The sequence below is a fragment of the Eleutherodactylus coqui genome, chromosome 6, assembly GCF_035609145.1.
Source record: "Eleutherodactylus coqui strain aEleCoq1 chromosome 6, aEleCoq1.hap1, whole genome shotgun sequence".
In the NCBI taxonomy this organism is placed as follows: domain Eukaryota; kingdom Metazoa; phylum Chordata; class Amphibia; order Anura; family Eleutherodactylidae; genus Eleutherodactylus; species Eleutherodactylus coqui.
In genome coordinates this window covers 82,424,211-82,440,461 of record NC_089842.1, presented here as the reverse complement: position 1 = coordinate 82,440,461, position 16,251 = coordinate 82,424,211, and the positions used below count along the sequence as shown (strand labels likewise).

The following is a 16,251-nucleotide window of genomic DNA, read 5'->3' as shown; positions in this document are numbered from 1 at the left end:
ACATACAGTAAAAAATGCTGTTGCGCATGCAACTATGCAATGCCCGGCGCAAATATGCATAGACTGAAAGATATTCATCGGTATAGTGCCCAAATGACACTGACATAATTGAAAACCACAATAATATTGTCATACACTCTCCAAATAGCACTATCACATGGTGTTAATGCTACTACGGTATGAAGGCGAAACACATACCGTGCACTGTCTAACTATCACTACTATACAATACCAAAAAAGTGCCATATAATACTCAATTATAAAATGTTGAAAAAATATGGTGCCCAAATAACGGCATCATATAGACCCAAATAACAGTGTCATTCCATGTCTTTATAACAATACATACAGTGCTGCACTAATACTGCCATGGGAAGCCCAAATAATAATACTGCCCTACAGTGACAGCGTAGAAATATTGCTATAAGTTTACTAAGCAGTTCATGCATTCAGGAGGCCTGTGGACTGCCCCTCAATGCTGGAGGATAGAAGAAAAGTTATTGTGTGTGCTTAGAGCCGTCTTGTGGTTTGTTGCAGAGCTGAAAGGACCTTGTAAAGCTGGTGCTCAGGATATCAGATGTGCAACAATGTTAGTGTTCCAGTCTCAGCAATTCAAGTGCCACATTGAGCCATGTTATATTAAGAGCTGTCTATATTGTAATATTAAATAGGTTTAAAATATTTTTTGTTCATTTTTTCCCCAGATTCTCCATCCATAAATATCACCATTGAAGGTAACACTGTCATATCAAAAAGTTTAGTCTAAAGGCATATCCTATTAGGACATAGGAATGTATCACTGTATAACTCCTAGTAGGAGTTGCGATGGAGGAGGGCTAGAAGTAGTTCGCTATAATTGTAACTTTATAGAAAAGGATTCAATGAATTACTGGGGATTTTATATTCAAGGAAAATGTTCTTTTAATCTATATGTATAAAGATGAAAGCCCTCACTGACTCACTCACTGACTGACTGACTGATTCACTGACTGACTGACTGAGTCGCCAAAAGTTCTCCAACTTCCCGATGTCGTAGAAACATGAAATTTGGCACAAGCATAGATTATCTCCAAAATAGGAAAAGTAATTGGGTCCCAACTCGATTATTCAATTCTAGCGCAAAAGAATTGGCGTCGAAATTTTACGTACATAATCTAAATCTCTCACTTCCCAATGTCATAGAAACTTAAAATTTGGCATGTGCATTGAATATGTCATAAATAAGAAATGGTAATAGGTCCCAACTTGATTATTCAATTCTATGCACAAAAGAATTAGCGTCCAAATTCTACGTACGGAATCTAATTCTCTCACTTCCCAGTGTCATAGAAACTCGAAATTTGGCAGGAGCATTGATTATGTCATAAATAGGAAAAGCTAATGGGTCCCAACTTGATTATTCAATTCTATGCGCAAAAGAATTAGCATCCAAATTTTACGTACGGAATGTACATTTCTCACTTTTCGGTGTCATAGAAAAGTGAAATTTGGCATGAGCATTGATTATGTCAGAAATAGGAAAAGTTAATGGGTCCCAACTCGATTATTTAATTCTATGCGCAAAAGAATTAGCATACAAATTTTAAGTACAGAATGTAATTTTCTCACTTTCCAGGGTCATAGAAACTTGAAATTTGGCACGAGCATTGATTATGTCATAAACAGGAAAAGTTAATAGGTCCCAACTCGATTATTTAATTCTATGTGCAAAAGAATTAGTGTTGAAATTTTACGTGCATAATCTAAATCACTTCCCAATGTCATAAAAACATGAAATTTGCCATAAGCATTGAATATGTCATAAATAGGAAAAGTTAATGGGTCCCCTTTCGATTATTCAATTCTAGTGCAAAAGAACTAGCATCCAAATTTTACGTACGGAATCTAATTCTCTCACTTCTTGGTGTCATAGAAATATGAAATTTGGAACGGGCATTGATTATGTCATAAATAGGAAAAGTTAATGGGTCCCAACTCGATTGTTCAATTCTAAGTGCAAAAGAGTTAGCGTCCACATTTTACGTACGAAATCTAATTCTCTCACTTCCCGATGTCATAGAAACTTGAAATTTGGCATGGGCATTGATTGTGTCATAAATAGGAAAAGTCAATGGGTCCCAACTCGATTATTCAATTCTAGGTGCAAAAGAATTAGCGTCCAAATTTTAAGTATGGAATCTAATTCTCTCACTTCCTGATGTCATTTCATATAAAGGAAACGTCGCATGGTTACCTCCCCGTGGTGTTTCCTGGGTAACGCAGAGAACTATGCAAAATGGTGAACATATGTTTTTCTGGTATCTCTAAAGTAACCACGACTTCATAAGATTTTCCGTGTGAACACTAGATAAACACCAGGACCAAATTAACTCGGGCGAAGCCGGGTATATCAGCTAGTTTGAAAATATAGTAAAGTATATCTTTATTAATGGGGCCATACTTTTGTTCTATAGGGCAAGGATAGATAGAATAGATAGTGTGGCAGAGTGGCCATAAAGGGTAATTCACATGGCCGATTTTTATTTCTGAGTGCTGTTCAAATTTTCAACTAAGTAAACTTAGATAGAACTCGGACCCATTATTATCAACTGGATTTTTTAGACATGCAATTGTCTATGTACCAATGTGTAAAAAAATTGCAGCATGTCCTATTCTGGGCCGATTTACAGACAAGAATAGGACATGCAATGTCCACTCTCTCACACATCGGGCAGCACATAGTAGGGAATTCGTATGCTGTCCAATAACAGTTGCGCCTTAGAATCTTGGGTGCAACTTGCACTCGGCCATTCGAATACGGCCTTATAGCGGCGTCTGTGTGCCACTAAGGGGTCAAATTGCAGAAAATGTCCAGCAGAGAAAGGGTTTACCCAGTATTTTGTTCTTTGTTAGTTAGCAGCCAGGTGAGGGGACTCAATTAAAAGCTGGATGGGCGTTTCACTAAAGTCTCCCAATCTGGTGAAAGAAGCAACAAAGCCAAAGGCCTTCAGTAGATCATGCGTCAAGGTAAAAACACACCTTGTGCCAAGTTTTTTGGGATGCAGGAAATAGGTTTAACGAGGGATGCCTAATCTTAGTGGCCTGACAAGCCCAGGATTTACTTTGTGTAAAATTTAAATTGTGTTCATTGCTGTAAAGTACAATAAAAGCTGGTGTGACAAATTTTGAACCTGAATCCCCAGCCTTGGAGCACATTTCTCTCTGCACCAACCATTCCATATGTCAACTTGGTTGTCTCCTCAAGGGGAAACTTTATCTTCCCATACCCATATCAAAGGCCTCTCATCCAGACAACCGGTACTCTGCTCTGCATGTACTGACAAGCGGAAAATACCCCACGACATGTCTGTAGATGGGCGAACTTTCCTTCTGGAGCAGACTCTGGTTTGGCTTATATCTTTAGTCATGTTGTCAAAGCCTATTGAAAGGTTAAACCTTGACTTAAAATTCTGTCCTGGGACTGGAGGGAGCAGTGTTATATGACCCGCACTTGCTCTTTTCTCTCATCTATTCGATCTGCTGTATCAAGTCTTGGTTTTTTAACCATCCAAAATGGCCACTACAATTTTCTATCTAGCTAATGCGTACTGTGCATTGTTCTCTGATTAGACAGTACTCATCATGTGACCAGCACTGATCAATTAAAGAGTAGGTGTAGTGCATTGGTAGTCTAACACTACTAATACAGTATGGGGATTAAGTAGTCAGAGGATTGTGTTGGCCATTAAAATTGGACCACCAACTGGTGGTTCACACAGACGGCAGAGAATAACAAGTGCAGATAATATACCTTCCGCCTTCCCTGTTCCCCGGACAGAATTTTGTCCCAAAACCAGAGAGCTCTTCACTGTTAGGACTTTAAAACATAACCTTTAATAAAGCAATTAAAATTTAAAATAGTACTCACAAAGACTGACACACATAATACATAAAGAAAAATATTAATAACTCTGGAAGTATCTCAGAGGATTCTTGAAAATGTAGATGCCATATATCGTGCTTTCTAGGTATAGTGTGATGCCTTAACTGGTATCTATTCGAGGCAATGAATAACCGTTTTAGGGTGATAATACACCCCCACAACGATAGTATCTACAGTCTTGGGAAACTGATGGTGCCCAAGACTGAGATTATTTGTGCTTTGTATTAGCACCAAGAAGGCTTAATCAATATCTGGTCCTTGGTCCGACGCGTTTCGCTCAACTTGAGCTCCTCAGGGACCTCTTGTAAATATTTAATATGCCTCTCAGGATCTTAACAGCAATTGCATAGTAACCAAATAGTGAGCATTCAGTTGGTCGCAGGTAAACATATATCTTGCAGATCAGATGTTATCTGCAATGAAGTATATAATACCTCTTAATATGGTAAAAAAAATTTTTTAAAGAATCTTTCCAAAAGAATTTTTTCTGAAAAGTTCAGAGTAAGCTATGTATCAGAGTCTCGCGTTGTGCAAGAGACAGTGCTGCATGGACTTTACACACCCATGCCCTGCATCTACCTTGATAGCTTGCTGGCCCCTATATATTTACTATTTGTATTTTGATACCAATCACTCACCATCAGGGTGGTTGGCTTGCTGTTGCTCTATCCTTTTTTATTTTTCTGATCTACCTGCTACTTAGTGCGATACTTTTTGCTATCTTGTAATCAGAGAAGCATTAGGAATAAGGCACTAATAGAACCTAATTAGCGGAGAGAGATAGTAGTTAGAAATTCTACAGTGTGTGACCTAAAAACTATTAGGTAACATTATTACCACTGGTAGATAGGAATTAGTAAATATATAGGGGCCAGCAAGCTATCAAGGTAGATGCAGGGCATGGGTGTGTAAAGTCCATGCAGCACTGTCTCTTGCACAACGCGAGACTCTGATACATAGCTTACTCTGAACTTTTCAGAAAAAATTCTTTTGGAAAGATTCTTTAAAAATTTTTTTTTACCATATTAAGAGGTATTATATACTTCATTGCAGATAACATCTGATCTGCAAGATATATGTTTACCTGCGACCAACTGAATGCTCACTATTTGGTTACTATGCAATTGCTGTTAAGATCCTGAGAGGCATATTAAATATTTACAAGAGGTCCCTGAAGAGCTCAAGTTGAGCGAAACGCGTCGGACCAAGGACCAGATATTGATTAAGCCTTCTTGGTGCTAATACAAAGCACAAATAATCTCAGTCTTGGGCACCATCAGTTTCCCAAGACTGTAGATACTATCGTTGTGGGGGTGTATTATCACCCTAAAACGGTTATTCATTGCCTTGAATAGATACCAGTTAAGGCATCACACTATACCTAGAAAGCACGATATATGGCATCTACATTTTCAAGAATCCTCTGAGATACTTCCAGAGTTATTAATATTTTTCTTTATGTATTATGTGTGTCAGTCTTTGTGAGTACTATTTTAAATTTTAATTGCTTTATTAAAGGTTATGTTTTAAAGTCCTAACAGTGAAGAGTTGCACATAACATTTTGGACTTTACTTGCCCCCAGTGACAAAAAAAAAAAAAAAAAAAAAAAACAGAGAGCTGCTTTAACCCCTCCAGTGGCAGGTTTAGGTAGTTTTCAGCACATTTCAACACTGATTTTTAGGAGATTTTCTGGGCGTGCCACTAAACGGGTTAAAGGTAAATGACCTTCCAATAGGTGGGGCTGTGGAGGTGTTTTTTTTATGCCCTATTTGCATACCTTAGAGATGGAGATCCCTTTTAGTTGACAAGTTGTCACAAAAGATACATAAATTTAATTAAATTGATAATTTCATTTATCATTTTCTTAGGTGTTGACCCCGATGATGCCTCTACTGTAACTGTGAAGGACGGGGATTCTCTAACTCTGAAGTGCATTGTAGATAGTAACCCAAATGCTTCAATCACTTGGCGTAAGGATGGCAAGGTGCTTCCACAGACTGTAAGTGACCAGATTGTCATCCTTGAACTCATCAACCTTGCCGTTAGTGATGTTGGAAGATTTCAGTGTTCTGCGACGAATGAACATGGGGTCACACTCAGGACGGTAGAAGTTATACATCATGGTACGTATAAAGTATCAATCACTGAAATAGAAGTCTGTCTAAAAGGGCTTAGAAAAGCGATTATCACTGAAATAGGAAAACTAACATATAACTTTTATTAAATCATTAAAACCACATAAATATGCATGCTTGGAACTCAAACAATAAGAAATATACATCTTGTAACATATTGTATATGGGTATTGTTACCTTATATACAGTATAAGGGTGGATTCAGACGAATGTTGTTTTCTCCCCTTATGCAGCATTGATAGTCACGGCTGCATAACTGAACAAAATAAAACTACTGATTTTCAATTACTCGTGAAATCAATGAGACCTGCTTGATTTTTTGTTTTTGCTCATGTGAATAGTGTAGTTGATATGCATGCAAAAACAAGCACAAGTAGGGCAATATACTCAGGAAAAAAGCACAGTTTCGGTCCATGAAAACGTTGCATATTCATAGACCAAAACTGCATACATCTGTGTGAATGAATCCTTATCCTGATTCACCCTACCAATCGTCTTTCCCCCTTGTGTGCTGTAATCGCCCTGATATGGCATCCAATAGTAATTGGTATGCAGAACTGGAGTTGGCGTGATACATCCAGTCATATTTCTATCTATCACTTAGTTCTCTGGATCTTTTTTTTCTTTGGTGAACCTAACCTGTCCCCTGTTGCTGTGCTCTCCTGGGATAACCTGACAGTAATGCTAGTCATTATGCAGTCCCCAGAGTAATATAAGCCCCTTTGTTACCCCAAAGTAATACAAGCTGCTCTGCTACTTCGGAGTAATACAAACCCCTCTGCTTGCCCTGTTATTTTCAGACTGCAGTGTTTATAACCCCATCTGAAGGTATCCTTTGTTGTTTTTGATGACCTGGTCTTGTATACATTGCAGCGCACATCACGTCCTGGCACTTTGCATCCACAGTCCAGCTCCCTTGTACCCTTCTCCATGGTTCCAATGTTGGAAAGAAGAGTACAGGAAAGCAGGATTGTGGATGTGCACCACCAAGATGTCATGTGTGCCACCATCTATACAAGACCATGGCATTAAGTAAGTAATACAGGATAGGGCTTATAAAAAGCATCATTAATGTGGCAGTCAGACTGCCATTTGTGTCTCCCTCATCTTGCCTTCCGGTTTTCAACTGTGCTCAGGTGCAGCCATTACAGGCCGCTGAGAACCGGAAGTCGGGGAGCTCTGACAGCAGGAAGACTTCAGAGGAGGTGAGAAGGAGCGCCGCATAGTATGAAATCAGCTGCAGATACGTAGCTGATTGCTAGTCAAAATCCGCACCAATGGTACGGATTTTTACTGTTTTTTGGATGCGGAAATGCTGCAAAATTTGCTGTCTTTTTTGAAACGACCCTGTACTTTTTATAATGGAGGTAAAATCATATGTCGTGACAAGCCCCACCCCTGAACACACCTTTCTGTCCCGCTTTGACCCTGGGAAAATATGGTCACCTTACATATAGAATTTTAAATATATGAAGCTGGGTAAATAATGAAGAGGGCATGGCGGGAGTGCCGGTAGTCGTAGAATCATAGTATGTAATGTAAAAGACTTATGTACGAAAAAAGACGTATGTTCATCCAGTTCAGCCTATTATCCCCCAGTGTTGATTCAGAGGAATACCCTCACTGATCTGATATTGATGGCCTGCCCCAAAGTTGGACCATCAATTTAGTAATCCCAGACTGCAACTTTAATCATTCCCCGATGTAACAGATGGTTGCATAGTTATGTGTTTTTTTCCCCCCCAAAATGAAAATTCATGAAAAGAGTTAAAGAAAAATGTTCTTCCTTTTTAGGCACACAATTACAATTTACCACAGTGATGGCAGCTGCAGTTGGTGGAGCAATTTTGCTTGTGCTGATAATAGTGATTACAGCTTTACTACTTATGTCTTTCAGAAAGTAAGTCTGCACAAATGTTTTCATTTAAGAAAAAATCAATGTAATGTGTCCAGTATACCGGGCAATGGGGCGCTAATAAGCCACTTGGACTTGACCAGAGTATTTTAAGGGGCTGTCCAGTTGAAAACTATTGATGGCCTATGCTTAGGATAGACTGTCAATAATACATTGGCGGTGGTCTGCTGCTCTGGACCCCCCTTCCCCACCGTCTAGCTATTCTCTAAGCCAGTGCACTTGTGTACTAAGACAATTTCTGCAAGAAGTAGACAGCTCCATTTTGAGCATGGTATTGCATGCCAAATTCCCATCAAGGTGAATGGATGTAATACCAAGCTTGGCCACTGCAGAAAGAACTGAGCTCTCTGCTTCCTGTAGAAATCAGCTGAGAACATAAGGTGCACTGGGCCAGCAAACAGCTGATCAGCAAGGATCCTGGGCGACAGGCCTCCATCAATCTACTATTAATGGCCTACCCTAAGTATAGGCTATCAATAGTTTACAATTGAACAACCCCTTTAAATACAGGGCCAGAGCTGTAACTTAAATGTTGCCTCAAGTGATAGAAGACCTAGCTATTACTTTGCACACAACATTTAGGCTAGCTCTCCTCTAAACCGAATCTTCAAATGGGGAGTGACCTTTACCTAAATTTCCCTCTTCCCCACATTGACTGGGTCCAGGTAGTTAAGATATGAGGAGTTGTATGTTTGGCTCCTCACGCTGCTTTAGCTGTACATGCTTGTGTAATAGAGAAAACACTGTGGTCACTGACTGTTTTGTATAGTGAATTTTCTAGGATCAAAAAGTAAAAAAAAAACTCCTCTGTGTTTTGTAGCAGAGGAAAGCAAACCATTGGTGACGACAGCGTTTCCTCCATGTCACAGACAGCTGAGGGCTGCAAGAGCAGCTCTACAGTTTGAGGACTGCTCCTGATTTTTTAGCTTTCTGGAGTCCTATAAGTGTGACATTTCTGGCGTAGTATTAAAGAATCTGAATGTGACGTGACGCCAGCACCTCTTTCAGGCCACTATTCACACAGTGCAAAATAAAGATTCCACAGTCCAATAATAAGTTTTCCAGGAACTCAACTGGGGTGCCCGGTTGTACTTTGCTCGCAACTTTTCAGCTTCGATTCTCCAACAAGTAGTAAATTGTTCAGACATAAAAATCTTCTTTAAAGATATTCACTTCTCTTCCACACCTTGAATATTACAGGCTTTCTAGGAGTCACTCTTCCCTCCGAACAACAGACGTCTTTAGTCTCAGTTATCTGATAGACCGTCTGTGGGCTATGCACTCCCGAATCAGTAACAACATTCACTCAAGTCTTCTATTTGATTCTCAGGTCTCTTAAGTTGCTTCCCTTCCTTTTGGAGTGACAGGAGACCGGTTACTCTACGCCTAGCTCAGCGCAGGAATGTCCACCACCTCTGACTACATTTTCTCAACTCCTCTCTAAACTCTGCCCCTCAACTACCCAAGCCATGCAATCACGTCACTCACGCAGTTAAAGGGACACACACCCAGCACTCATCCACAACAGTCAGTCACATACATTCACACCACAACTTCAGGCCACTGCACAAGGTTCATAACTGCAAGATTCATAATAATGGCTAAAAAATAACACGTATATATAAGTTAGTATCTAATTTTTATCAAAGGCTGGATTCACATCTACTAATTCTGTCCATCACATATAAATACATATCCCTATGTTCAACTATTACATCACAAGAGGTAGAATTCTTCTAATTCACGACTGCCTTAATCAGTTACATTATTAATTTATTTGTTTATGTTTTGATTTCTGTTTACCCTTATCAAAAATATTAATATTGCAGGAAAGTATATATTTGTATGTCTAAATAATACAAATATATGTGCAATTTTGTGTTAAAAATAAATACATTTATAACTTTTGATAGGGACTAGAGATGAGCGAGCACGCTCGGTTAAGGCAGTCGCTCTTCTCAAGTAATTGCATACTGGTCCAGGCAGATTCAGGGGGGTCCCCCATGTGCAAATCATAATAATAAGCTCATACTACCGCTCCCTGTTCTTCACCTGCCGGTGGCTCCGGTTATCCCTGCTGGCTTAATGTTTAGCGACAGCAATTAGCCTGAGCTGTTTTGTAAATAGGCTGCTGCAGCCAATGACAGTGCATAGTGAGGATCAATGAGCACCATCATTGGCTGCAGCAGCAGATTTATGAGACATCACAGGCTGATTGCTGCCTGCAAACAAAACAGCACAGCAGAGACCCGGAGCCGCCGTTAGCATGGGATGTGTGGGAAGTGGTGAGTATGAGCTTTATGAGTTCCCTATTATGTTTTATATGTGGATGACCAATTTTTATAAAGGTCTTCACAATAGCACAAGCAAAGGAATCTCACCTCGTTCATTCATGTCAGTCCGTCTGTTTGTAGTTGCAGGGAGAATATACTCACGTCTAGAGAACCACCCGATCAAATGGTTTGCATTAACTGATGAATGTACAACCTTGTGAGCAAGGCTGTAAAGCTGAAATTGTTCTTCCGCTTGTCTAACCATGTGAAGCACTAGTTAATAAAAGCTAAGAATACACTCTGCATGTGTCCACATTCCCGTGTGTCTATGTTTTTATAAAGCACTTGCATCTCCGACAACCCCTTTAAATATTTTATGCATAATACTGATATAGTTTTTAACCTTATAGAAAAAGACAACAGCATATTAATGAGAAGCTGAAAGACAAGAGTAACAATGATACAGAAGATATATACTGCTATCCAGACTTTACAATACATGTAAGTGTACCTGATCAGTGAAGAATTCTATATCTGTCTTTGTATAGATAATCAAAAAAAGGGGGGGGGGAGGGGATGTAACATATTTCTAGCTCTAAAGTATAGGGTGTATTTCTCAAGCCCATGTTGGCAAAAAAATTAAACCTCACATCAGCTTTATTTACTACAATACTGCCACCATTGTACACTAATATTATAATACTACCTCAAATGTAACAGAATATAACGAATGTAATGTATATGACTAGAACTACTATAATACTTTGTCCTATGTAGAAGAATGTAACTACTATAATACTGCTCCTCATGTCCAAGAATATAGCTACTATAATACTGCCCCCTATGTACAAGAATATAACTATTATAATACTGCCCCCTATGTACAAGAATATAACTACTAAAATACTGCCTTCTATGTACAAGAATAAAACTACTATAATACTGCTCCTATATACAATAATATAACTTCTATAATACTGCCCCCTATGTACAAGAATATAACTACTATAATACTGCTCCTATGTACAAGAATATAACTACTATAAAACTACTCTCTATTTACAAGAATATAACTACTATAATATTGCCCCTATGTACAAGAATATAACTACTATAATACTGCTCGTATGTACAAGTATATAACTACTATAAAACTACCTCCTATGTACAGGAATATAACAACTATAATATTGCCCCCTAAGTACAAGAATATAACTACTATAATACTACCTCCTATGTACAAGAATATAACTACTAGAATACTGTCCCTATGTACAAGAATATAACTACTATAATACTGTCCCTATGCACAAGAATACAACTACTATAATACTACCTCCTATGTACAAGAATATAACTACTATAACACTGCCCCCTATGTACAAGAATATAACTACTATAATACTGCTCCTATGTACAAGAATATAACTTCTATAATACTGCCCCTATTTACAAGAATATAACTACTAAAATACTGCCTTCTATGTACAAGAATAAAACTACTATAATACTGCTCTTATGTACAATAATATAACTACTACAATACTGTCCCTATGTACAAGAATATAACTACTATAATACTGTCCCTATGTACAAGAATACAACTACTATAATACTACCTCCTATGTACAAGAATATAACTACTATAATACTGCCCCCTATGTACAAAAATATAACTAGTATAATACTGCTCCTATGTACAAAAATATAACAACTATAATACTGCTCCTATATACAATAATATAACTACTATAATACTGCCCCTATGTGCAAGAATATAACTACTATAATACTGCTCCTATATACAATAATATATCTACTATAATACTGCCCCTATGTACAAGAATATAACTACTATAATACTGCCCACATGTACAAGAATATAACTACTATAATATTGCCCCTATGTACAAGTATATAACTACTATAATACTACCTCCCATGTACAATATAACTACTAGAATACTGCTGACTATGTACAAGAATATAACTACTATAATACTGTCCCTACGTACAAGAATATAACTACTATAATACTGTCCCTATGTACAAGAATATAACTACTATAATACTGTCCCTATGTACAAGAATATAACTACTATAATACTGCTCCCATGTACAAGAATATAACTACTATAATACTGTCTTCTATGTACAAGAATATAACAACTATAATACTGCCCCCTATGTACAAGAATATAACTACTATAATACTGCTCCTATGTACAAGAATATAACTACTATAAAACTACTCTCTATTTACAAGAATATAACTACTATAATATTGCCCCTATGTACAAGAATATAACTACTATAATACTGCTCGTATGTACAAGTATATAACTACTATAAAACTACCTCCTATGTACAGGAATATAACAACTATAATATTGCCCCCTAAGTACAAGAATATAACTACTATAATACTGCCTCCTAGGTACAAGAATATAACTACTAGAATACTGTTCCTATGTACAAGAATATAACTACTATAATACTGTCCCTATGCACAAGAATACAACTACTATAATACTACCTCCTATGTACAAGAATATAACTACTATAACACTGCCCCCTATGTACAAGAATATAACTACTATATTACTGCTCCTATGTACAAGAATATAACTTCTATAATAATGCCCCTATTTACAAGAATATAACTACTAAAATACTGCCTTCTATGTACAAGAATAAAACTACTATAATACTGCTCTTATGTACAATAATATAACTACTATAATACTGTCCCTATGTACGAGAAAATAACTACTATAATACTGTCCCTATGTACAAGAACACAACTACTATAATACTACCTCCTATGTATAAGAATATAACTACTATAATACTGTCCCCTATGTACAAAAATATAACTACTATAATACTGCTCCGATGTACAATAATATAACAACTATAATACTGCTCCTATATACAATAATATAACTACTATAATACTGCCCCTATGTGCAAGAATATAACTACTATAATACTGCCCCCATGTACAAGAATATAACTACTATAATACTGTCCCTACGTACAAGAATATAACTACTATAATACTGTCCCTATGTACAAGAATATAACTACTATAATACTGCCTCCTATGTACAAGAATATAACTAGTATAATACTGCCCCTATGTACAAGATTATAAGTACTATAATATTGCCCCTATGTACAAGAATATAACTATAATACTCCCTCTATGTACAAGAATATAGCTACTATAATACTCCCCCTATGTACAAGAATATAAGTTCTATAATATTGCCCCTATGTACAAGAATATAACTACTATAATACTGCTCCTGTGTACAACAATATAACTACTATAATACAGCCTCGTATGTACAAGAATGTGACTACTATAATACTGCTCCTATGTACAAGAATATAACTATAATACTACCTATATGTACAAGAATATAACTACTATAATACTGCCTTTTATGTACAAGAATATAACTACTATAATACTGCCCCTATGTACAAGAATATAACTACTATAATATTGCCCCTATGTACAAGAATATAACTACTATAATACTGCTCCTGTGTACAAGAATATAACTACTATAATACAGCCTCCTATGTAGAAGAATGTGACTACTATAATACTGCTCCTATGTACAAGAATATAACTATAATACTACCTATATGTACAAGAATATAACTACTATAATACTGCCTTTTATGTACAAGAATATAACTACTATAATACTGCCCCTATGTACAAGAATATAACTACTATAATACTGCCCCTATGTAGAAGAATATAACTACTATAATACTGCTCCCTATGTACAAGAATATAACTACTATAATACTTTCTCCTATATACAAGAATATAACTACTATAATACTGCCCCCTATGAACAAGAATATAACTACTATAATACTGCTTCTATGTACAAGAATATTACTACTATAATACTGCCCACCTATGTACAAGAATATAACTACTATAATACTGCCCCTATGTACAAGAATATAACTACTATAATTCTGCCTCCTATATACAAGAATATAACTACTATAATACTGCCCCTATGTACAAGAATATAACTACTATAATACTGCCTCCTATGTACAAGAATATAACTACTATAATACTGCACCTATGTACAAGAATATAACTACTATAATACTGCACCTATGTTCAAGAATATAACTACTATAATACTGCTCCTATGTACAAGAATATAACTACTATAATACTGCCCCTATGTACAAGAACATAACTACTATAATACTGCCCCCTATGTACAACAATATAACTTACTATAATACTGCCCCTATGTACAAGAATATAACTACTATAAGGCCTTAGTCACACGGGCGCATCGGCACCCGTACACTGGCGCCGATGCGCCCGTCTGACTGTCAGTGAGAAGACGGACGTACCTGCAGACGGCCGTCTCTCTGCAGCGCTGGAGGAAAGAACATGTGACCGGCTCCATTGCCGGTCATGTGTTTTTTCCTCCAGCGCTTCAGAGAGACGTCCGTCTGCAGGTACGTCCGTCTTCTCACTGACAGTCAGACGGGCGCATCGGCGCCGGTGTACGGGTGCCGATGCGCCCGTGTGACTAAGGCCTAATACTGCACTCTATGTACAAGAATATAACTACTATAATACTGCTCCTGTGTACAAGAATATAACTACTATAATACAGCCTTCTATGTACAAGAATATAACTACTATAATACTGCCCCCTATGTACAAGAATATAACTACTATAATACTGCTCCTGTGTACAAGAATATAACTACTATAATACAGCCTTCTATGTACAAGAATGTAACTACTATAATACGGCCTCCTTTGTACAAAAATTTAACTGCTATAATATTGGTCCCTATCATCAAGAGTCTAACGAATTTAATGCTACCTAGAAATGGTGGTTATACAACAGGTTGAAAGTGATGGAAACAGTTTGGCTTTCTAATAACTAGTAGAACACTATCAACTCTCGGATTTTCTGACCCCATCTAGAACGTGATCTCACCAGAGGAGACCATACAAAAAGAACTTCAGTCTTCAGCTGGAGATGACTCGGTGTATATGAATCCTGATGATGTGCAGTATTCAAGCATTGCATTCTCCAAACTGAAACCCAAGATATTTGTCAACGAAGATGTGGAGATGGAGTACTCAGAAATAAAGAAAACACAGTATTGATTTAGGCAATGCCCTATTATCATCAAAGGAGAAAAAGTATAAAAACTAAGCGTCCTTTTACCCAGGCCGATAACATTCAAATTTTCTCATCTAGTAGGAATCTGAGTAATTCCTTGGTAATGTAGCCTCGACTGTACAACAAACTGAAATTTGTTTGCTTCTTGTTCTTTGTTCAGGTTCTTTATGCTTTAAACTGAACGGCTGCCTGCTTACTGTAAATAGAGGAGGGCGGGCTAGAATGATCCCGACCCCGCTGTACCTCCATTCACTTAAACTAGGATCGTTCCTGGCTCTGCACCCAACAGTTCAATGGGCCGTAATGCAAAGTACTGTGAGAAATAAACAGAAAAAACTGCAGAAACCTCCAAATGTCTAATTTATATGTGTTAGTTTTATAATGAAAAGTTGTTACATAGTTTTTTTATATACTTATCTATATTGGAAGACGAAACTGTTAGTCTTAAATTATTTAATAATTATTTTCATGCAGTTATTATAGTGACTAGGTGGTATATATTTGTAGAAGGGGAGATTTTGCAGTTACTATGAAATCCTCAGCCCATAAACCATAATTAATTGGTTATGTGCATTTATAAAATTGATGGCTTCCATTATTTGATTGGTGAGGGTCCGCTGCCCAGGACTGCCACTGATCAGCGACTGAAGGAGGTGCAGGGCATCCATTGAAGTTAATGGGACAAGCCTAAAGTACTCAGAATGTCAGAGTTTTTGTAAAAGCTTGTACAAGATTGTACTCGGATGAAAATACTGAAGCAGGCACAGAGCTCGAATGAGCCCTGCGACCCCTTCAATCAGATGATTT

The 16,251-nt window shown here is 37.3% G+C and overlaps 1 protein-coding gene across 1 annotated transcript in view; it reads left to right on the top strand.

The window, feature by feature from the left end:
* Positions 1-16,251, top strand: part of LOC136632283 (sialic acid-binding Ig-like lectin 13) — a 35,653-nt gene extending 19,402 nt beyond the window's left edge. Inside the window, exons 4-8 of the mRNA XM_066607060.1 lie at positions 705-734; positions 5,792-6,046; positions 7,853-7,958; positions 10,657-10,747; positions 15,243-16,251. Of these exons, the coding sequence (XP_066463157.1) occupies positions 705-734; positions 5,792-6,046; positions 7,853-7,958; positions 10,657-10,747; positions 15,243-15,428 (668 nt within the window). The 3' untranslated portion in view covers positions 15,429-16,251. The remainder of the gene's footprint in view (positions 1-704; positions 735-5,791; positions 6,047-7,852; positions 7,959-10,656; positions 10,748-15,242) is intronic.